The sequence below is a fragment of the Carcharhinus amblyrhynchos genome, chromosome 35 (genome assembly GCF_965287045.1).
Source record: "Carcharhinus amblyrhynchos chromosome 35, sCarAmb.v2.hapA, whole genome shotgun sequence".
In the NCBI taxonomy this organism is placed as follows: Eukaryota; Metazoa; Chordata; class Chondrichthyes; order Carcharhiniformes; family Carcharhinidae; genus Carcharhinus; species Carcharhinus amblyrhynchos.
The window spans coordinates 2,130,348-2,152,847 of record NC_137358.1 but is presented as its reverse complement, the minus strand read 5'-3'; the positions used below and the strand labels follow the sequence as shown (position 1 = coordinate 2,152,847).

The following is a 22,500-nucleotide window of genomic DNA, read 5'->3' as shown; positions in this document are numbered from 1 at the left end:
CTGGACTGACCCTCAAAACACAATCAGACAGTGCGACGAAACCACACTGTTTTAGTTCCTTTTGCAAGTTGCCAAGTCTTTCCATGTTTTCCTGGTTGGGTGTCACCTCCCAGCGCTCAGTTCTTGTCTTCTTTCTCTGGGGAAGTCTCAATCTTCTATCCCCCACCCCCTTCCCCTCACCTCTCTCACACCCCCTCACGCCCCATGCCCTCCTCGCGCCCGCCCTAGGGTCAAGGAGTGACCGTTCTGACCTCTCTTGCCTTCTGCCTTGCATTAATCACCTGATGTTATGACAACCAGAAACCCCTCACCTCATGTTTCCAATTTAGAAAAATAAAACCCCCACTTTCCGTTTTTCAGAGGCAGGGAGACGTTGGGGATATAAAAAAAAACCACCGGAAACTCCCGCCTGGAGCAGTGATGAGGGTGACCCGACACTCCGTCACTTTGCAGTCTGGACCCTGACCTGGTGGAAGGTGGCAGCCAGAGGGTTGTTGTTGAGGAGTTCAGAGGCTAACCCTCCCACCTCCCAATCGGAGTGTCACCGGTTCACTCCGGCGCTCGAGCTCCCGGCTGACAATCCCAGTGCAGTGCAGAGGGGGTGCTGCACTGTCAGGAGACCTCTTTAGACTGAGATGGGCTGAAGGGCCTTTTCTGCCCTCCTGTGGCCCTGGTTTCACCGGCACCAAAATCAGAGCGGGCGAGACTTGCAGAATGGCATTCCCGGTTGGCCTCGGGCGCCACCTTTCGGGCAGGCCAGTAAAATTCTGGCCTATGAAACCACGATGCCGGGCGGGATTTTACAGCCTCGCTCGGCCTGAGATTGGAAAATCCCACTGGAGATCAGCGGAGAATTCCATTGCCCGCCCCTCATCCACTCCGATTCCATGATGGGCAGGATGATAGAATTCCGGTCTCTCTCAGGTGGAGATTGAAGATCCCATTCCATAGCAGAACAGGGGGTTCCCCCGGTGTCCTGGGATGATATTTATCCCTTGACCAACAAGGCCAGAGGTTATCTGGTTGTTATTGCTTTGCTGTTTGGGGGAATGGGGCGTCGGTGGGTGATTACATTGCCGAATAGTTACAGATTGGCCCAGACTGGATAAGGAGGCCAACTTTCCTTCCCTAAAGAACATCCATGAACGAGCCTCTCAGGGTGCCCCCCCCCCCCCTCGCTCCCACCCCCCCCAACCCCGACCGGTGACCCCCGGATTGCAGTGACTTTTTGTCCAATTGGTGGGAATCAAATTTGTGTCCCATGGATTGTCACTCCGGTAACACAAACCACCCCCGCCTCCCCCCCCCCCCCCCCCCCCCCGCCTCCCCCCCCCCCCCCCCCACCCCCCCGCACACTGGGTCCTGACATTCACTGTCCCTCCCTGGTTACCACTGCAGCCCGCCAGGTTACAAGAGCGAAAACAGCGACGGAGGAAGGACACATAAACCAGGAGGAAGAAGTGTGGAGGGAGGTGGAGAGACTGAAGGAGGAAATCCCGGTGAGAGGGAAAGGGAAGAGGTGGAACTGAGGGAGAATGAGGGAAGGTTGGGTGGGAGGGAGGGGGAGGTGCTCAGGGTGGCGTGGAGTTAAAGGAATGGAGATGGAGCAGAGTGAGGGGCTGGACAGAGTGGACGTGGAGAGGATGTTTCCACTAGTAGGAAAAACTCAAACCAGAGGGGAGAACCTCAGAATGAAGGGACGATCCTTTAAAACAGAGATGGGGAGGAATTTCTTCAGCCAGAGGGTGGGGAATCTGTGGAACTCTTTGCCGCAGAGGAGGCCGGGTCACTGAGTGTCTTTAAGACAGAGATAGATAGGTTCCTGATTAATAAGGGGATCGGGGGTTATGGGGAAAAGGCAGGAGAATGGGGAGGGGAAAAATATCAGCCATGATTGAATGGCGGAGCAGACTCGATGGGCCGAGTGGCCTCATTCTGCTCCTAATGGTCTTATGGTAGAGACGGAAACTGGTAACAATGAATAACAACATGAAGTGACCATTAAAACACATACACAACCCGACCTAATCAGTAACTCCAATGCCATACCAACATGACTAACCCGCGACTGAACTGGAACAGCAAACCATTCTGTTGGCGCAGGGAGGGTCAATAAACCCTGCCAACTACCCCTCGCCCAAGCCATTCAGAGAGGTCAACCGTCACAGGAGCCAAAAGAGATGGACATTTGGTGTCTCAATATTGGCGGGAAGCCTGCAGTCGCTCATGGGTCAAACCAGCAAACAATTCTGTCCGAATCCAAGGTGAATTTACCCGATGTGACTTACCCAGTAATCACAGTGTCCAGGTGTGACCCTGCCCCAGGCCCCTCACAGGGTGGCACAGCGGTCAGCACTGCTGCTTCACAACTCCAGGCACCCGGGTTCGATTCCCGGCTCGGGTCACTGTCTGTGCGGAGTTTGCACATTCTCCCCGTGTCTGCGTGGGTTTCCTCCGGGTGCTCTGGTTTTCTCCCACAGTCCAAAGACGCGCGGGTTAGGGAGCTCTGGCTGTGCTAAATTCTCCCTCAGTGTACCCGAACAGCAGTGTGGCAACTAGGGGATTTTCACAATAACTTCATCGCAGTGTTAATGCAAGCCTAAACATGACGCTTACAAAGAAACCTCAAACTTTAGACGACCGGATGTGAACTTGGCGGGATTTCCCGAACTTGCTTTTCCCGAAACCATAAAATCCTGTCCGAGGGTCAAAGAGGACAAAGGACAAAGAAAATTACAGCACAGGAACAGGCCCTTCGGCCCTCCAAGCCTGTACTGACCATGCTACCCCATAACACAGCGACCCAATAACACAGCAACCTGGTAAGACAGGGACCCAGTAACACAGTTTAGTCTGAACTAAAAGCCCCCTACCCTTCCGGGGAAAAGAATAAAAGAGCTTATCCATGGTTCGTACCCCCCCCCCCGCCCCGCAACACCCCGGCCCCCACCCCCACCGGCGGGGACGGGGCAGTAAAATCCCAGCTGATCGTTCCAGCCTGACCGGCGCACATCGGGGACACAAAGAAAGACAAAGTCAGCTCAGACTTCTTATAAAAGTTTTTATTTGAATGTCTCAGGTTTTTTTTTAACAGTCTGCAAACAAAAAAAGAAAATAATTGTAACAATTGAGATAAATCGATGGATTTTTATTTCTTCCTATGAAGTGAATTGTTAATTACAAAGCAACCCCGCTCTCTTCCCCGCTGCTCAATCAGGTCCCATTCTGTCAATCTTTTGGGTTTTTTTTGGGGGGGGGGGGAGTGCGCGGTGGGGGTGGGGGGGGGGGGGTGGGTGCGCGGTTGTTGGCGGGGGGGTGGGTAGGGGGACTGGGGGGACTGGGGGGTTGGGGCGGGTGCGAAGGGCAGATTTGTGACCGGTCGAATTCCAATCACTGAGATTGATCTATTTCTCGGTGGGTCGATTGTGGTTCAGTCGAGCGATGGCCTTTGACCCGACGTTAGTTTATCGATTCTCTGCGGTGAACCCGTTACCGATCCCGCACTTTTTTATTTCAAATTTAAACGATGTTTGGAATCTCCTCCAATCATCTTCCAGTTGAATTTTTTTTTTAAATTTTCTTGTTCAAACCATAGAAAATGTCTTTTTTTTTGTCGTCTCGAAAATAAAGTTTATGAAAGTTTTTTTTGGTAAATTTTATTGAGTTTTTTTGACTTTTTTTTCTTTTTTTTAAATTTGGTGTGAAATGAATTGGATTCAACATTAGTGCATTCACCACAGAGTCTCCTGCTTCAGAGAGGTCGCTCCAGGCCTTCTCCCCGACCCCCACCCCCACCCCACCCCCTTCCCCCTGACCCCAACAACTCTCCCCCCACTCCAAAATAAACCACTCCCCCTTCCCTCCATCTCAGACCCTCAACATCTCTCTCCCTCTCCTCTCAATCCGCCCCTCCCTGTCTCTCTCTCGCCCGCCCCACTCCTCCCGTTCCTCTTTCTCTTCCTCCCCTTTCACTCCACCTCGCTCCCTGTCACTCCCTCTCTCTCTCGCCACCCCCCTCACTCCTCCCCTCCCTCTCTTTCTCTCTTTCTCCCTCCCGTCTCACTCCCTCCCCTCTCACTTCCTCTGTCACGCCCTCCCCTCTCATTCCAGCTCACCCCCCTCACTCCCTCCCCTTCACTCCACATCACCCCTCTCACTCCCTCCCTCACTTCTTCCCCTCTCACTCCCTCCCCCTCACTCCCCTCTCCTTTCTTAACACTCCACCTCACTCCCTCCCTCACTCTTTCCCCCTCACTCCCTCCCCCTCACTCCCTCCCCCTCACTCCCTCCTTCACTCCCTCCCTTACTCCCTCCCCCTCACTCCCTCTCACTCCCTCCCTCATTCTCTCACTCCCCCCTCCCCCTCTCACTCCTTCCCCTCTCACTCCCTCCCTCTCACTCCCTCCCTCCCCTCTCACTCCACCTCACCCCCCTCCCCCTCCCTCTGTCCCTCACTCCCTAACCCCCCTCACTCCCCTCTCCCTCCCTCTCGCTCCATCCCTCACTCCCCCCCCCCTCACTCCACCCTCGAGTTTATTTCAGAAATGTAGGATTGGCTCTCGAGCGTCGGAAGAAACAAATCCGGGAACTTGTGTTTGGGGAAGAGAGCCGGATGTGTCAGCGTCTGGTGTTGCCCCCACAGCCCCTCTGCCCTCTCCACCCCCCCCACCCACCCCCACCTGGCCCCCCGCCCCCCGCACAATCTCTCATTCCATTTTTATCTGGGTTTTTTTTTCTTAAATAATAATTGAAATCGTTAAAAAAATCTCTTGGTTTTTGAATTCTTGAATTGCGCTTTTGGTCAGAAGTGGGGAAATTATTTCCCAATCCCACGACATGCAAACTTCTCAACCTCCGCAGCTTCCCCACACTCCCTGGAGAATGTCTTTTTTTTTAAAAGAATAGATATATATATATTGTTTCTTTATTCGGTTTCCTCTTGGTAAACTGGTCGCGTCGTTGGGGGGGCTGAGCAAAATGAGGAACCCCCGGGCTGCCGCCTCTGTCCTCTCGCCTCGTTTCACTGGCACTGCGTCGCAGTCGGTCATCGCCGGGACACGATGTCTTCTCGCCCTCGTTATCCAACGTTAAACTCTTCAGCCAGCTAACGAGAGCCACCCCCTTCCCTCTCCTGTACCCGCCTGGCGAAGCGTCGGCAGGGATAGATTAACACGAGAAAAGAATTTCAACAATAAATGGCGTGTAAATTCCTTGGAGAAATGAACAGAAATTTCCTTATCGTCCCTCTCGCTCTCTCCCTCGATCCGTTCTCGGCAGGACTTGACCTCCTTCTTCTCGTAACATCCTCCCCCCCCCACAACCCCCAACCCCTTGGTTTTAAAATCTTTTCGTTTCTGACAAAGTAACTTTTGCATTTTTTTTTTGCAATGGAATTTGGGTTTCATGCAATAACTTTTTTTTTAATATTCTCCTTTTTGTTTCTTTGTAAATTATTAATCATTTATTTTATTTTGTTTTCTCTCGCTCTCTGGTCTGTCTCTTCCTGCAGAGTTCAATGTCTACACAGGGGTTGTTCTCCGGTTGGCTGTGTTGGTGTGTAAGGAATCCTTAAGGTCTTTCTGAATGCAGTTGTGAACCTGAAGGAAGTTGTGGTCACGCTCAGAGTTGTAGGTGGCAGTTGAGGTGGTCGTCTTCAGGGGGTCTCTGGTGAGGGTGTACATGGAGATCTCAGTCGAGGGCAGCGTGTTAAAGCCCTTCAGGCCAACGGGCGAGGCGTCTCTGGAGTGCGAGGGCTCCGTGGAGCGGGAACTCGATCTGCTGCGCCGCCGGTAACGGTACCGATAGCTGGGAATCCGGGTGATGGCGGAGGACTGCAGGTAGTCTGTGGATCTGGCCCCCGCCCGTATCTGTTTGTGCCTGTCAATGAACATGTGGACAGCCAGCACCCCCACCATCTCGGCAATGATAAAGGAGAGTGCCCCAAAGTAAAAAGACCATCCGTAGGAATAACTGTTCTTTTTTGAGTCGCTCTTTGCAGGGTCGCCCGCGTTGGCCGATATGTACACGATTATCCCAATGATGTTACTCAAACCTGGAGCGAGACAGGAAATTAATAAACACAAAGACACCTTATCCGCGTTCAGAAGGGAGCACTGAGGGGGAGGTGGGTGAGGGGGGTGGGGTGGGGTGCGGAATCCATGGCTACGGGGGAAGAGTGGGCACTGATTGGAAAGCTCTTCCAGAAGAAAAAAGGGCAAGCACAGCCCCAAAGGGCCAAATGGCCCTTTCAGGAAGCCTAGCGGGGAACATGTCTACATCAATAGGGACAAAGTAGAAACGGAACTCCCAGCAAAGCTCTCCATCCTCATTTCTCACACACATTTCCACTGGCCTTGCCTTCATAAGTGCTGGTGGCCTCAAACAGAACATCCTCACGTTCATTTGCAGTCAGTCACCTCCCCCCGCAGCACCCCCCCCCCCGTCAGGAACCTTCAGTATCCACTTACATTCTGGCCTCCTGAGTATCTCTACCCTCCCCCCAGCCACCCCCAGTGTATTGTGGGCAGTTAAACAAACAACAATAATCTCTCCCTCAATGTCAACAAAACGAAGGAGATAGTCATCGACTTTAGGAAGCGTAGAGGAGAACATGCCCCTGTCTACATCAACGGGGATGAAGTAGAAAGGGGTCGAGAGCTTCAAGTTTTTGGGTGTCCAGATCACCAACAACCTGTCCTGGTCCCGCCCCCCGTGCCGATGATATAGTTAAAAAAAGCCCCAACAACGCCTCTACTTTGTAGCAGACTAAGGAAATTTGGCACATCAGCTATGACTCTCACCAACTTTTACAGATGCCCCATAGAAAGCTTGGTCTGGGCTCCTGCTCTGCCCAAGACCGCAAGGAACTACAAAAGCTCATGAACATAGCCCAATCCATCAGGCAAACCAGCCTCAGATCCATTGACTCTGTCTACACATCCCGCTGCCTTGGGAAAAGCAGCCAGCATAATTAAGGATCCCGGACATTCTCTCTTCCACCTTCTTCCGTTGGGAAAAAGATACAAAAATCTGAGGTCACGTCCCAAACGACTCAAGAACAGCTTCTACCCTGCTGCTGCCATCAGAATGGTCCTACCTTGCATTAAGTTGATCTTTCTCTACACCCTCGCTATGACTGTAACACTACATTCCCCACCCTCTGGGTGAAGAAATTTCTCCTCATCTCAGTCCTAAAAGGTTTACCCCTTATCCTCAAACTATGACTCCTAGTTCTGGACTCCCCCACCATCGGGAACATTCTTTCTGAATCTACCCTGTCTAACCCTGTTAGAATTTTATAAGTTTCTATAAGATCCCCTCTCACTCTTCTAAACTCCAGTGAATATAATCCTAACCGACTTAGTCTCTCCTCATATGACAGACCTGCCAACCCAGGAATCAGCCTGGTAAACCTTCGCTGTACTCCCTCTACAGCAAGGACATCCTTCCTCAGATAAGTTGACCAAAACTGTACACAATGCTCCAGGAGTGGCCTCACCAACGCCCATTCCTACATTACAGCAGCAACTGGACTGGAAGCAGTACCTTCATTGGCTGGGAGATTCATTGGGAAGTCCGGGGAGGGGGATTAAAGGCAAGTTTTTCTCCCTGTCTGCCTCTACATCTTCAACACTCACACACACCTTTGAGATGAACTTTCGCTGTCCAATGCAAAATCTGAACCAAAGACTGTGTTGGAGGTGGAGCAGTATTCCATCTGCAGCCCTGCGCTCCATACAGGCCAGGCGGAGAGGGGATGAAACATTGGCACTCCCAGACAACCCCCCCCCTCCCCCACACCGAACAGCACTCGAGAACCCCCTATAACCCACCCTATAACTACTGACCCACTCCCAGTCATTCTCTGTAAAATCTGACACATTCTCCGGGGACCCCCTGTAAATACTGACACACTCCCCCCTGGGGACCCCCTGTAAATACTGACACACTCCCCCCGGGGACCCCCTGTAAATACTGACACACTCCCCCCGGGGACCCCCTGTAAATACTGACACACTCCCCCCCGGGGACTCGCTGTAAATACTGACACACTCCCCCCCGGGGACTCGCTGTAAATACTGACACACTCCCCGGGGACCCCCTGTAGATACTGACATACTCCCCGGGGACCCCCTGTAAATACTGACACATTCCCCGGGGACCCCCTGTAAATACTGACACACTCCCCGGGACCCCCTGTAAATACTGACACACTCCCCCGGGGACCCCCTGTAAATACTGACACACTCCCCCGGGGACCCCCTGTAAATACTGTCACACTAAGAACATAAGAAGATAAGAAATAGGAGCGGCAGTAGGCCATCTAGCCCTTCGAGCCTGCCCCGCCATTCAATAAGATCATGGCTGATCTGAAGTGGATCAGTTCCACTTTCCCGCCCTCTCCCCATAACCCTTAAATCCTCGTCTACCAAAACCTATCTACCCGCGTCTTAAATATATTTAGCGAGGTAGCCTCCACACTTCAACAGGCAGAGAATTCCAGAGATTCACCACCCTTTGAGTGAAGAAGTTGCTCCTCAACTCCGTTCTAAACTGCCCCCCCTTATCTTGAGGCTGTGCCCTCTAGTCCTACTGTCCTTTCTGAGTGGGAAGAATCTCTTTACTCTACCTTATCCATCCCTTTCATTACCTTATACGTCTCAATAAGATCCCCCCCATCCTTCTAAACTCCAACGAGTACAGACCCAGTCTATTTAGTCTCTCTTCATAGTCCAACCCCTCAACTCCGGTATCAGCCTAGTGAACCTCCTCTGCACTCCCTCCAAGGCCAAAATATCCTTGCGCAAGTGCGGCGCCCAATACTGCACACAGTACTCCAGCTGCAGCCTCACCAGTGCCCTGTACAGTTGCAGCAAGACCTCCCTACTTTTATATTCTATCCCCCTCACTATAAAGGCCAGCATCCCATTCGCCTTCTTGATCACCTGCTGCACCTGCAGACTGGGTTTTTGCGACTCGTGCACAAGGACCCCCAGATCCCTCTGCACCGTAGCATGCTGCAGCTTTTCACCCATTAAATAATAATCCCTCCTACTATTATTTCTGCCAAAGTGGATAACCTCACAGTTGCTAACATTGTACTCCATCTGCCAAGTCCTCGCCCACTCGCTCAGCCTATCCAGATCCCTCTGCAGACTTTCCACACCCTCCACGCAATTTGCTTTTCCACTCATCTTCGTGTCATCAGCAAATTTCGTCACCATACACTCAGCCCCCTCCTCCAGATCATCTATAAAAATGGTAAATAGTTGAGGCCCCAGCACCGATCCCTGCAGCACTCCACTAGTCACCAACCGCCGATCAGAATAGCACCCATTGATACCAACTCTCTGCTTCCTATTAGACAGCCAATTCTCTATCCACGCTAACACCTTACCCCCAACTCCATGCACCCCTAACCTTCTGTAGTAACCTTTTGTGAGGCACCTTATCAAACGCCTTTTGAAAATCAAGAAACACCACATCCACCGGTTCCCCTCTGTCTACTGCACTAGTCACATCCTCATAGAAATCCAATAAATTCGTCAAACACGACCTCCCCTGAACGAATCCATGCTGCGTCTGCTCGATCAAACAATCCTTCTCTAGGTGCCTCGCTATTTCTTCTTTGTATGACGGCATTCAAGCATTTTTCCAACAACAGACATTAAACTACCCGGCCTATAATTCCCTGCCTTTTGCCTGCTACCTTTTTTAAACAGCGGCGTAACATTAGCCGTTTTCCAATCTTCCAGCACTTCCCCGGAATCCAGCGAGGTTTGGTAAATAATCACTAAGGCATCCACTATCACCTCTGCCATTTCCTTCAGAACCCTGGGATGCATTCCATCCGGTCCTGGGGACTTGTCCACCATCAGTCCCGTTAGTCTATCGAGCACTACCCTCTCTAGTGACAGTAATCGCATTCAGGCCCTCAACTCCTACCATCCTTCTATCTTTAATACCCGGCAAACTATTCGTGTCCTCCTCCGTGAAGCCGAGGCAAAAACTTATTTAAGGCCTCAGCCATTTTCCTCATCTCCCACACTAAATCCCCCCTCTCATCCTCTAAGGGTCCAACATTCACTCTAGCCAGCCTCCTCCTCTTTATTATTTGTAAAAACTCTTACTGTCCTTTTTTATATTTAGTGCTAGTTTAGCTTCATAGTCTATCCTTCCTTTCTTTATCAACTTCTTAGTCAATCTTTGTTGATTTTTAAACCTCTCCCAATCTTCTACTCGCCCACGATTTTTAGCCACTCTAAAAGTATCAGCTTTTAATTTAATACTCTCCTTTATTTCCTTTGATAACCACGGCTGATTATCCCTTCTCCTACATTCCTTCTTTACCATCGGAATATATTTCTGCCGAGCACCGAAAAGATCTCCTTAAAGATCCCCCACTGTTCCTCAGCCGTCCTACCGACCAATCTGCGCCCCCAATCTACATTTCCCAATTCCTCTCTCATCCTATCGTACTCCTCTCTGTTCAAAGAGAGGACACAGGTCCGGGACCCTACTTTCTCATCCTCCATCTGCATCAAAAACTCAACCATATAACGATCGCATGTCCCAAGAGGATCCCTCACAACAAGATCCCTAATTCATCCTGCCTCGTTACACAACACCAGATCTAAGATAGCTCCCCGGGGACCCCCCTGTAAATACTGACACACTCCCCGGGGACCCCCTGTAAATACTGACACACTCCCCCCCGGGGACCCCCTGTAAATACTGACACGCTCCCCCAGGGACCCCCTGTAAATACTGACACACTCCCCGGGGGACCCCCTGTAAATACTGACACGCTCCCCGGGGACCCCCTGTAAATACTGACACACTCCCCCGGGGACCCCCTGTAAATACTGACACACTCCCCCCTGGGGACCCCCTGTAAATACTGACACACTCCCCCGGGGACCCCCTGTAAATACTGACACACTCCCTGGGGACTCCCTGTAAATACTGACACACTCCCCGGGGGACCCCCTGTAAATACTGACACACTCCCCCGGGGACCCCCTGTAAATACTGACACACTCCCCCGGGGACCCCCTGTAAATACTGACACACTCCCCAGGGATCCCCTGTAAATACTGACACACTCCCCCGGGGACCCCCTGTAAATACTGACACACTCCCCGGGGACCCCCTGTAAATACTGACACACTCCCCGGGGGACCCCCTGTAAATACTGACACACTCCCCCCCGGGGACCCCCTGTAAATACTGACACACTCCCCCGGGGACCCCCTGTAAATACTGACACACTCCCCGGGGGACCCCCTGTAAATACTGACACACTCCCCGGGGGACCCCCTGTAAATACTGACACACTCCCCCCCGGGGACCCCCTGTAAATACTGACACACTCCCCCGGGGACCCCCTGTAAATACTGACACACTCCCTGGGGACCCCCTGTAAATACTGACACACTCCCCGGGGGACCCCCTGTAAATACTGACACACTCCCCCGGGGACCCCCTGTAAATACTGACACACTCCCCCGGGGACCCCCTGTAAATACTGACACACTCCCCGGGACCCCCTGTAAATACTGACACACTCCCCGGGGACCCCCTGTAAATACTGACACACTCCCCGGGGACCCCCTGTAAATACTGACACACTCCCCGGGGACCCCCTGTAAATACTGACACACTCCCCCGGGGACCCCCTGTAAATATTGACACACTCCCCGGGGACCCCCTGTAAATACTGACACACTCCCCCCCGGGGACCCCCTGTAAATACTGACACACTCCCTGGGGGACCCCCTGTAAATACTGACACACTCCCCCGGGGACCCCCTGTAAATACTGACACACTCCCCCCCGGGGACCCCCTGTAAATACTGACACACTCCCTGGGGGACCCCCTGTAAATACTGACACACTCCCCCGGGGACCCCCTGTAAATACTGACACACTCCCCCGGGGACCCCCTGTAAATACTGACACACTCCCCAGGGATCCCCTGTAAATACTGACACACTCCCCCGGGGACCCCCTGTAAATACTGACACACTCCCCGGGGCTCCCCTGTAAATACTAACACAGTCCCCGGGGACCCCCTGTAAATACTGACACACTCCCCGGGGACCCCCTGTAAATACTGACACACTCCCCCCCGGGGACCCCCTGTAAATACTGACACACTCCCCCGGGGACCCCCTGTAAATACTGACACACTCCCCGGGGACTCCCTGTAAATACTGACACACTCCCCGGGGACCCCCTGTAAATACTGACACACTCCCCGGGGACCCCCTGTAAACACTGACGCACTCCCCAGGGATCCCCTGTAAATACTGACACACTCCCCGGGGACCCCCTGTAAATACTGACACACTCCCCGGGGACTCCCTGTAAATACTGACACACTCCCCGGGGACCCCCTGTAAACACTGACACACTCCCCCCCGGGAACCCCCTGTAAATACTGACACACTCCCTGGGGGACCCCCTGTAAATACTGACACACTCCCCCGGGGACCCCCTGTAAATACTGACACACTCCCTGGGGGACCCCCTGTAAATACTGACACACTCCCCCGGGGACCCCCTGTAAATACTGACACACTCCCCAGGGATCCCCTGTAAATACTGACACACTCCCCGGGGACCCCCTGTAAATACTGACACACTCCCCGGGGCTCCCCTGTAAATACTAACACAGTCCCCGGGGACCCCCTGTAAATACTGACACACTCCCCGGGGACCCCCTGTAAATACTGACACACTCCCCGGGGACCCCCTGTAAATACTAACACAGTCCCCGGGGACCCCCTGTAAATACTGACACACTCCCCGGGGACCCCCTGTAAATACTGACACACTCCCCCCCGGGGACCCCCTGTAAATACTGACACACTCCCCCGGGGACCCCCTGTAAATACTGACACACTCCCCGGGGACTCCCTGTAAATACTGACACACTCCCCGGGGACCCCCTGTAAACACTGACACACTCCCCCCCGGGAACCCCCTGTAAATACTGACACACTCCCCCGGGGACCCCCTGTAAATACTGACACACTCCCCGGGGACTCCCTGTAAATACTGACACACTCCCCGGGGACCCCCTGTAAATACTGACACACTCCCCCCCGGGAACCCCCTGTAAATACTGACACACTCCCCCGGGGACCCCCTGTAAATACTGACACACACCCCGGGGACCCCCTGTAAACACTGACGCACTCCCCGGGCACCCCCTGTAAATACTGACACACTCCCCGGGGATCCCCTGTAAATACTGACACACTCCCCGGGGATCCCCTGTAAATACTGACACACTCCCCGGGGACCCCCTGTAAATACTGACACACACCCCGGGGGACCCCCTGTAAATACTGACACACACCCCGGGGGACCCCCTGTAAATACTGACACACACCCCGGGGGACCCCCTGTAAATACTGACACACACCCCGGGGATTCCCTGTAAATACTGACACACTCCCCCCGGGGACCCCCTGTAAATACTGACACACTCCCCGGGGACCCCCTGTAAATACTGACACACTCCCCGGGGACTCCCTGTAAATACTGACACACTCCCCCGGGGACCCCCTGTAAATACTGACACACTCCCCGGGGACCCCCTGTAAATACTGACACACTCCCCGGGGACTCCCTGTAAATACTGACACACTCCCCCGGGGACCCCCTGTAAATACTGACACACTCCCCGGGAACCCCCTGTAAATACTGACACACACCCCGGGGGACCCCCTGTAAATACTGACACAGTCCCCGGGGACCCCCTGTAAATACTGACACACTCCCCGGGGACCCCCTGTAAATACTGACACACTCCCCGGGGACTCCCTGTAAATACTGACACACTCCCCCGGGGACTCCCTGTAAATACTGACACACTCCCCCGGGGACCCCCTGTAAATACTGACACACTCCCCCGGGGACCCCCTGTAAATACTGACACACTCCCCGGGGACCCCCTGTAAATACTGACACACTCCCCGGGGACTCCCTGTAAATACTGACACACTCCCCCGGGGACCCCCTGTAAATACTGACACACTCCCCGGGAACCCCCTGTAAATACTGACACACTCCCCGGGGACCCCCTGTAAATACTGACACACTGTCCCCAGGGACAGTTTGTAAATTGTTTGCAGTAAATAGAGAGGCAAATTAAATAAATTCTGGCTCAGAAGTGAATACTGAAAGATTCTGTTTGGATAAATAGTTTCAGATTTGGAATCTCACTCTGTCTATCACCGCTGCCCGTCCACCTGTATCATGTTTATTTGTGAGTAACACTCGCAGCAATTAGAGAGATGGACCGATTCTCACTGTTTCACACCTGCTTCCACTCTGGGAACCAATATATTTATTTCCGAATTTAATTACCTCGCCTGGTCTGTGTAGATAGAAGCTGATCGCTCATTGGTGCACCCGAACACTCGGATTCTCCAGCCGTTCACGCTGGCGGGATTCTCCAGTCCCGCCGACAGCGCACACCCGTCCGCTGGATTCCCACCAGTAGGGGGTGATGTCAGTAGGAACTCCCACCGACAGCGGCGGGACTGGAGAATCCCGCCACGAGCAAACGGCGCGCCACCTCCCACTGGCGGGAAACACGCAGCTGGGAGGCTGGAGAATCCCACCCAGAATGTCCCAACTGGACACAGATTTGGACGGAGCGGGATTCTTCCCAAAGAGCCAGCCAACACTCTGAGCCTGCGTCGCTGAGCTCGACACTCCGTTATCACATTGCTGTCTGCGCGAGTCTGCCATTGGCTGGCACCCTGTCTCCGTTTCCAGTGATTTGAATGGCTGCACGGAGCGACAGATCACGGGTCAGCAAGAGGCCATTCAGCCGTTGAACTCATGTTGGTTCTCTGATGAGGAACCCAAAGAACAAAGAAAATTCCAGCACAGGAACAGGCCCTTCGGCCCCTCCAAGCCTGCACTGACCATGCTGCCCCCGGCTGAACTAAAACCCCCCTACCCTTCCGGGGACCATATCCCTCTATTCCCATCCTATTCATGGATTTGTCCAGACGCCCCTTAAAACTCACTATTGTACCCACTTCCACTGCCTCCCCCGGCAGCGAGTTCCAGGCACCCGCCACCCTCTGTGTAAAGACCTGCCTCGTACATCTCCTTTAAACCTTGCCCCTCGCACCTTAAACCTGTGCCCCCCCTAGTAATTGACTCTTCCACCCTGGGGAAAAAGCTTCTAACTATCCACTCTGTCCGTGCCTCTCATAATCTTGTAGACTTCTATCAGGTCTCCCCTCAACCTCTGTCGTTCCAGTGACAACAAACCAAGTTTCTCCACCCTCTCCTCGTAGCTAAGGCCCTCCATACCAGGCAACATCCTGGGAAATCTTTTCTGTACCCTCACCAAAGCCTCCACATCCTTCTGGTAATGTGGCGATCAGAATTGAACACTATATTCCAAGTGTGGCCTCACTAAGGTTCTGTAAAGCTACAACGTGACTTGCCAATCTTTAAACTCAGTGCCCCGGCCGATGAAGGCTCCTATCCCCTTGCTCAGTCCCTGGGGCCCCGGGAATTAATTTCTCTCGGAAAACTGTCTCATTTTCTCCTGAAATCTCTGACTGTCTCTGCTTTCACTTTCCTCGTGGGCAACAATTTCCAGGTCACTCACTGCATTGTAAAAGAAAAGTTTATTTATTTGTGTCACAAGTCAGCTTACATTAACACCGCAATGAAGTCACTCCGAAATTCCCCGAGTCACCGCACTCCGGTGCCTGTTTGGATACACTGGGAGAATTTAGCACGGCCAATGCACCCTAACCAGCACGTCTTTCAGACTGTGGGAGGAAACCGGAGCACCTGGAGGAAACCCACGCAGACACAGGGAGAATGTGCAAACTCCACACAGATGCTGATTTGAGCCCAGAATCGAACCCGGGTCTCTGGCGCTGTGAGGCAGCAGTGCCAACCACTGTGTTACCGTGCCGCCCTAATAAAGTGCTCCCTCACAGGCTCCTCACACATCTTGTCTAAAACCTTAAATCTGTCTTCCTTAAGCCTTATTCCAGCAGCTGCTGGGGACAGCTTCTCTTTGTCCAATTTATTTAAAGCTGTCCTCATTTTGTACACCTTGATCAAACCTCCTCTCCAATCTCCTTTGCTGCAGGAATGTGAGTGACACAGTGGTTAGTGCTGCCGCCTCACAGAACCAGGAACCCATGTTCAATTCTGGCCAAGGGTCACTGTCTCCATCCAGCCCATTCCGTCCTGCGATAAGGCCATGGCTGGCCTGTGGGCGACCTCCATCTACATCAGACAAAGCAAGGAGTCCAACACTGATCCCTGGGGAACACCATTCTCAACTCATTTCCAGTCTGAGAAATGCCTATCCTCTCTTTCCTATCTCTTAGCCAACTTCTAATCCATGCTCAGAAAATGCTGGAAAATCTCAACAGTTCTGACAGCATCTGTGAAGAGAGAATTGAGCCAGTGTTTCAAGTCTGGATGACACATCGCTAACCAACCTGCCAAGGTTCCAATTTGCCAAGTTTGCTGTGTCACTGATCGACTTAAGTTCCCCAACATTTTGCGATAATTCCTTTGGTTTTAAATGGGTGGAACAGTGGCGCGGTGGTTAGCACTGCTGCCTCACAGAGCCAGGGACCCAGATTCAATTCCATAGCCCTTGGTATCCCTGCACAATCATAATGTGTCTATCTCAGGCTTAAACCTCACAACTGAAGCAGAGCCCACTACGTTTTGAGGAAGAGAGTTCCAAACCTCCCCCCACTCTCTACGTGTAGAAATGTTTTCGAACATCTCTCCTGAATGGGTGGCCCTAATTTTTAGATTTTGGCCCCTTTTACTCATGGAATCAGCTTATCCTTCCCCACCCTGTCCTCCCCTGTAAATATCCATCAAGTGTAACGATGGCCGAGTGGTATTATCACTAGACTATTCATCCAGAAACTCAGCTAATGTTCTGGGGACCCGGGTTCGATTCCCACCACGGCAGACGGTGGAATTTGCATTCAATAAAAAATATCAGGAATTAAGAATCTACTGATGACCATGAAACCATTGTTGAAAAAACCCATCTGGGTCACTAATGTCCTTTAGGGAAGGAAATCTGCCGTCCTTACCCCGGTCTGGCCTACATGTGACTCCAGAGCCACAGCAATGTGGGTGACTCTCAACTGCCCTCCAAGGGCAACTAGGGATGGGCAATAAACGCTGGCCCAGCCAGCGATACCCATATCCCATAAATGTCTAATCTCTTCCCTTAGCCTAACCCCTGAAGTCCAGGTATCGTTCCTGTAAACCTGTGTTAAACTCCCTCCAGGGCCAAACCATCGTTCATGAGATGTGTTGCCCTCACCCACTCACTGTAACCGAAGAAAGCAATTGCCAGCAAAATGTATCAGCACATCTTCATAAACACAATCGGTGATCAATGTAAATGCCGCTGCCCCCGCCCCCTCCAATACTACACTCCCCCAGCTATACCACCTCAATAAATCCATTAAATGACACCAAACACACTCAAACGCCGCACCCCCAGATTCGCTGGTAAATACATCAGAGAACATCTACAAAATGCAAAATCCACCCACAATACACCAGCAAAACTCTCCCAGTACAGTTCTGGTCACCCAATTATAGAAAGGATATTATTAAACTAGAAAGAGTGCAGAAAAGATTTACTAGGATGCAACCAGGACTTGACGGTTTGAGATATAAGGAGAGGCTGGATAGACTGGGACTTTTTTCTCTGGAGTGTAGGAGGCTGAGGGGTGATCTTATAGAGGTCTATAAAATAATGAGGGGCAGAGATCAGCTAGATAGTCAATATCTTTTCCCAAAGGTAGGGGAGTCTAAAACTAGAGGGCAGAGGTTTAAGGTGAGAGGGGAGAGATACAAAAGGGTCCAGAGGGGCAATATTTTCACACAGAGGGTGGTGAGTGTCTGGAATGAGCTGCCGAAGGTAGTTGTAGAGGGGGGTACAATTTTGCCTTTTGAAAAGCATTTAGACGGTTAGGTGGGTACAATGGGGCTAAAGGCGGGCAGTTGGGATTAGCTTAGGGGTTTAAAAAAAGGGGCGGCATGGACAAGTTGTGCCGAAGGGCCTGTTTCCATGCTGTAAACCTCTATGACTCTAATCGCACCTAACACATCTAAATGTGAGTGTGAAACTATAAGATAATGGAGCCATCACAGTAACAAGGTGAAAATACCCAACTAGCATCAGCTGCTGTGAAGAAGCTGAGAGAACGCAGTAATCCAATTGTAGATAAAACAAACCCATCCTTTTGGGACTCCTTCCTCTTCCAGTCATGACAGGATATTAGTGGATATTTGCTGGCGAAAAGTGCTGGTGAATATTCCCCAGTGGTTGGAGATATTTTATCTCCTGCGATGTAGCATCACCTCCCCGCCCCCGCCAAGGCAACAATTATAAATGGACAGTATTGTAGTTACTGAGAAAGGAAAATCCTACCAGCATCTCAAGCCTGATCTGCTTCTTTACACAGGTTAACATCTTACCCGCTCCTACCTCAGTAACCCCCTCCAGCCCTGCTCTTTGGTTAGATGTTGGCTGGGCTGATTCCTGTCTTTGGTTCACAAACTATCCATCGGCACGCTGGCACAATGGTTAGCCGGGGACCCAGGTTCACATCTGGCCTTTGGTGACTATGTGGAGTCTGCACATTCTCCCCGTGTCTGCGTGGGTTTCCTCCGGGCGCTCAAGTTTCCTCCCACAGTCTGAAAGACGTGCTGGTTAGGGTGCACTGGCCGTGCTAAATTCTCCCTCAGTGTAACCGGAACAGGCTCCAGAGTGTGGTGACTAGGGGATTTTCACAGTAACTTCATTGCAATGTTAATGTAAGCCTTACTTGCGACAATAATAGATAAACTTTAAACAAAGGTCTGCCCCTTCAGGTCGTTCGGTCCCCACCCTGGCCTCTGCACCAAAAACCCTCTCTCCCCATCCCCCCTCAGCCCTCACCTCCCGTCCCCGCCATCAGACACAAGAATCCCGGCACTCAGCTGGTCCTGGAGTCCAGGGAGAATACTGGTCACCCTGTCCTGGCCAGACCTGGTTAATGTCTGAGAGGTGGTGTCCAGAATGGAACACACACCATCCAAATGGACCAAGCCTGTGTGTCACTGCAGCATCAGAATCATAGACTCCCTACAGTACAGAAGGAGGCCATTCGACCCATCGAGTCTGTACCGACCACAATCCTACCCGGGCCCTATCCTGTAACCCCACACATTTACCCTGCTAATTGCATGGCCGATGCATCTAACCTGCACACCTTTGGAGTGTGGGAGGAAACCGGAGCACCCGGAGGAAACCCACGCAGACCCAGAGAGAAGGTGCAGACTCCACACAGACAGTGATCCAAAGCTGGAATTGAAGCCGTGTCCCTGGAGCTGTGAGGCAGCAGTGCTAACCACCGTGCTGTGTCACCGTGTCGCCTTCCTACACACAGCACAGAAAGAGGCCCTTTGGCCCATCTTGTCTGTTCAGCCATCAAGCACCCTGTCCGTTCTAATCCCATTCTCCAGCACTTGGTCCGCAGCCTAATTAAACAATCAACTACCCTGAGAGTCACAACACGACAGCAACAGAAATCCGTGGTTGGGATCAGATGGTGTCAGTTGACAATAACTTTCACCAACAACCCAATCGGTGTGAGACAGCACAGTGAATAAATCAGTCACCAAAAATGTCATTGTTGCAGTTTAAAGGACAGGCCCGAATATCGTGGAAATATTTGGAAAGGATTGAGAATATCGAGGGGAAAGTGTGCAGGAGTTTCATATAAAAACATAACTCGGAACTTGCTCACACTCGGTTGAGTTGCCAGAGCTAAGGGCATTTTAAAAATCTTTTGCATTACCAAACAATGCCTCCCCCATCCCTCCAGAGCTGAAAGCTTGAAATATTCTCTTGTCCGCGTTGACCAGTGGCAGTAACATTCACTCCACACAAATGCCAGGCAATGACCATCACCAATAAGAGACACTCTAACCACCGCCCCTTAACATTCAATGGTGTAACCATCACTGAATCCCCCATTGTCAACATCCTTGGGGTTACCATTGACCAGAAACTCAACTGGACTCACCGCATAAACACAGTGGCTACAAGAGCAGATCAGAGGCTGGGAATCCTGCGGAGAGTAACTCACCTCCTGACTCCCCAAAGCCTGTCCAACATCTACAAGGACACAAGTCAGGAGTGTGATGGAATACTCCCCACTTGCCTGGATGGGTGCAGCTCCAACAACAGTCAAGAAGCTCGACACCATCCAGGACAAATCAGTCTATTTGGTTGGCACCACATCCATCAACACCCACTCCCTCCACCACCGACACTCAGTAGCAGCAGTGTGTACCATCTACAAGATGCAGCAATTCACCAAAGATCCTTAGGCAGCGCCTTCCAAACCCACCACCACTTCCATCTAGAAGGACAAGGGCAGCAGATACCTGGGGAACACCACCACCTGCAAGTTCCCCTCCAAGTCACTCACCATCCTGACTGGGAAATATATCGGCCGTTCCTTCACAGTCGCTGGGTCAAAATCCTGGAATTCCCTCCCTAACGGCATTGTGGGTCAACCCACAGCACGCGGACTGCAGCGATTCGAGAAGGCAGCTCACCCCCACCTTCTCAAGGGGCAACTAGGGATGGGTAATAAATGCTGACCCAGACAGCGAGGCCCATGTCCCAGGAATGGATAATAAAACAAATTATCAACATGTAGGGATGCTGAGATGACTGTATGGTCTGTTTTGCTCAAAGTTCTGAACAACACCATCCGTTAACTTGCTTTATTGCCATGCCTTCTAACTTTCAAATCCCCCTTTCTGGTAACATTCATCTTGTTATTGGCTTTACAAGCGTGGGTGGAACTTTTCTTATTATTCATTCCTGGGACGTAGGCATCGCTGGCTGGGTCAGCATTTATCGCCCATCCCTTGTTGCCTTTGGAGGGCAGTTGAGAGTCAACCACATTGCTGTGACTCTGGAGTCACATGTAGGCCAGACCCGGGTAAGGACGGCAGATTTCCTTCCCTAAAGGGAACCAGATGGGTTTTTCCGGCAATGGTTTCATGGTCATCAGTAGATTCTTAATTCCAGTAATTTTTAAATTGAATTCAAATTCTACCATCTGCCGTGGTGGGATTCGAACCCGGGGCATTAGCTGAGTTTCTGGATTAATAGTCTAGCGATAATACCACTGGGCCACCACCTCCCCCATCACGAATGGAGTACCTGGGTACACGGACACATTCCGGAAACGAAATTGTTTTATTGTTTAACATCGCCTCCCAAACTTGTGACCGGCGCCACCGAGAAGGGGGGGACACTGTCATCTCCAAGTGCCCGATCCTGATTGGAGCTCGCACTGGTCATTCCTTCATCACCTCGGCTTCGGAATCCCGGAACTGAGTGGGATGTGGGCCTGGCGCTGCCACGGGGGGGAACGCAGCGCTCAATAAGGACACTCACCACCACCTTCCCGAGGGGCAACGAGGAGTGGGGGAGGGTAATAAACACTGGGCCTGCCAGGGGTGGGGGGGGTGGGGGTAATAAACACTGGGCCTACCAGGGGTTTGGGGGGGGGTAATAAACACTGGGCCTGCCAGGGGTGGGGTGGGGGGGTAATAAACACTGGGCCTGCCAGGGGTGGGGTGGGGGGGTAATAAACACTGTAATACCCAGAATCCAAGAATAATTTTTCTAAAAAAAACTCCATTCCTCGTCATAAATAAAAGATCATGAAATCCTAACAATGCAGAAAGTGGCCATTCGGCCCATCGAGCCTGCACTGACCACAATCCCACCCAGGCCCTATCCCCATGCATTTACCCTAGCTAGTCCGCCTGACACTAATGGACAATTTAGCACGGCCAATCCACCGATCCTCTTCGGACTGTGACCCACGCAGACACGGGGAGAATGTGCAGTCTCCACACAGACAGTGACCCGAGGCTGGAATCGATCCCGGGTCCCTGGCACTGTCAGGGCCTGGCCAATCCACCTAAACATCACATCTTTGGAGCCTATAAGTGATTCTAGACCCATTGCAATGCGGTTGACTCTTTACTGCCTTAACTAGAAGCAGGAGGAGGCCATTTGGCCCTTCGAGCCTGCTCTGCCATTCATGTTGATCATCAAATTCAATATCCTGATTCTTCCATATCCCTCGATCCCTTTAGCCCCAAGAACTGTATCTAATTTCTTTTTGAAATCAGACAACGTTTTGGCCTCAACTACTTTCTGTGGGAGTGAATTCCACACATTCACCACCCTCTGGGTGAAGAGATTTCTCCTCACCTCAGTCCTAAAAGGTTTACCCCTTATCTTCAAACTCTGACCAAGGAAGCCACTCAGGGTAATTAGCGATGGGTAATGAATGCTGGCCTAGCCAGCGATACCCACATCCTATGAATGGCTAACACAGAAAACCTCGTAAGAAGTCTCACAACACCAGGTTAAAGTCCAAC

General features: G+C 51.9%; 1 protein-coding gene across 1 annotated transcript in view; it reads right to left on the bottom strand.

The window, feature by feature from the left end:
- Positions 1-4,707: 4,707 nt before the first annotated feature.
- Positions 4,708-22,500, bottom strand: part of LOC145361543 (voltage-dependent calcium channel gamma-2 subunit) — a 97,956-nt gene continuing 80,163 nt past the window's right edge. Inside the window, exon 5 of the mRNA XM_080217367.1 lies at positions 4,708-6,052. Coding sequence (XP_080073493.1) covers positions 5,520-6,052 — 533 coding nt within the window. The 3' untranslated portion in view covers positions 4,708-5,519. The remainder of the gene's footprint in view (positions 6,053-22,500) is intronic.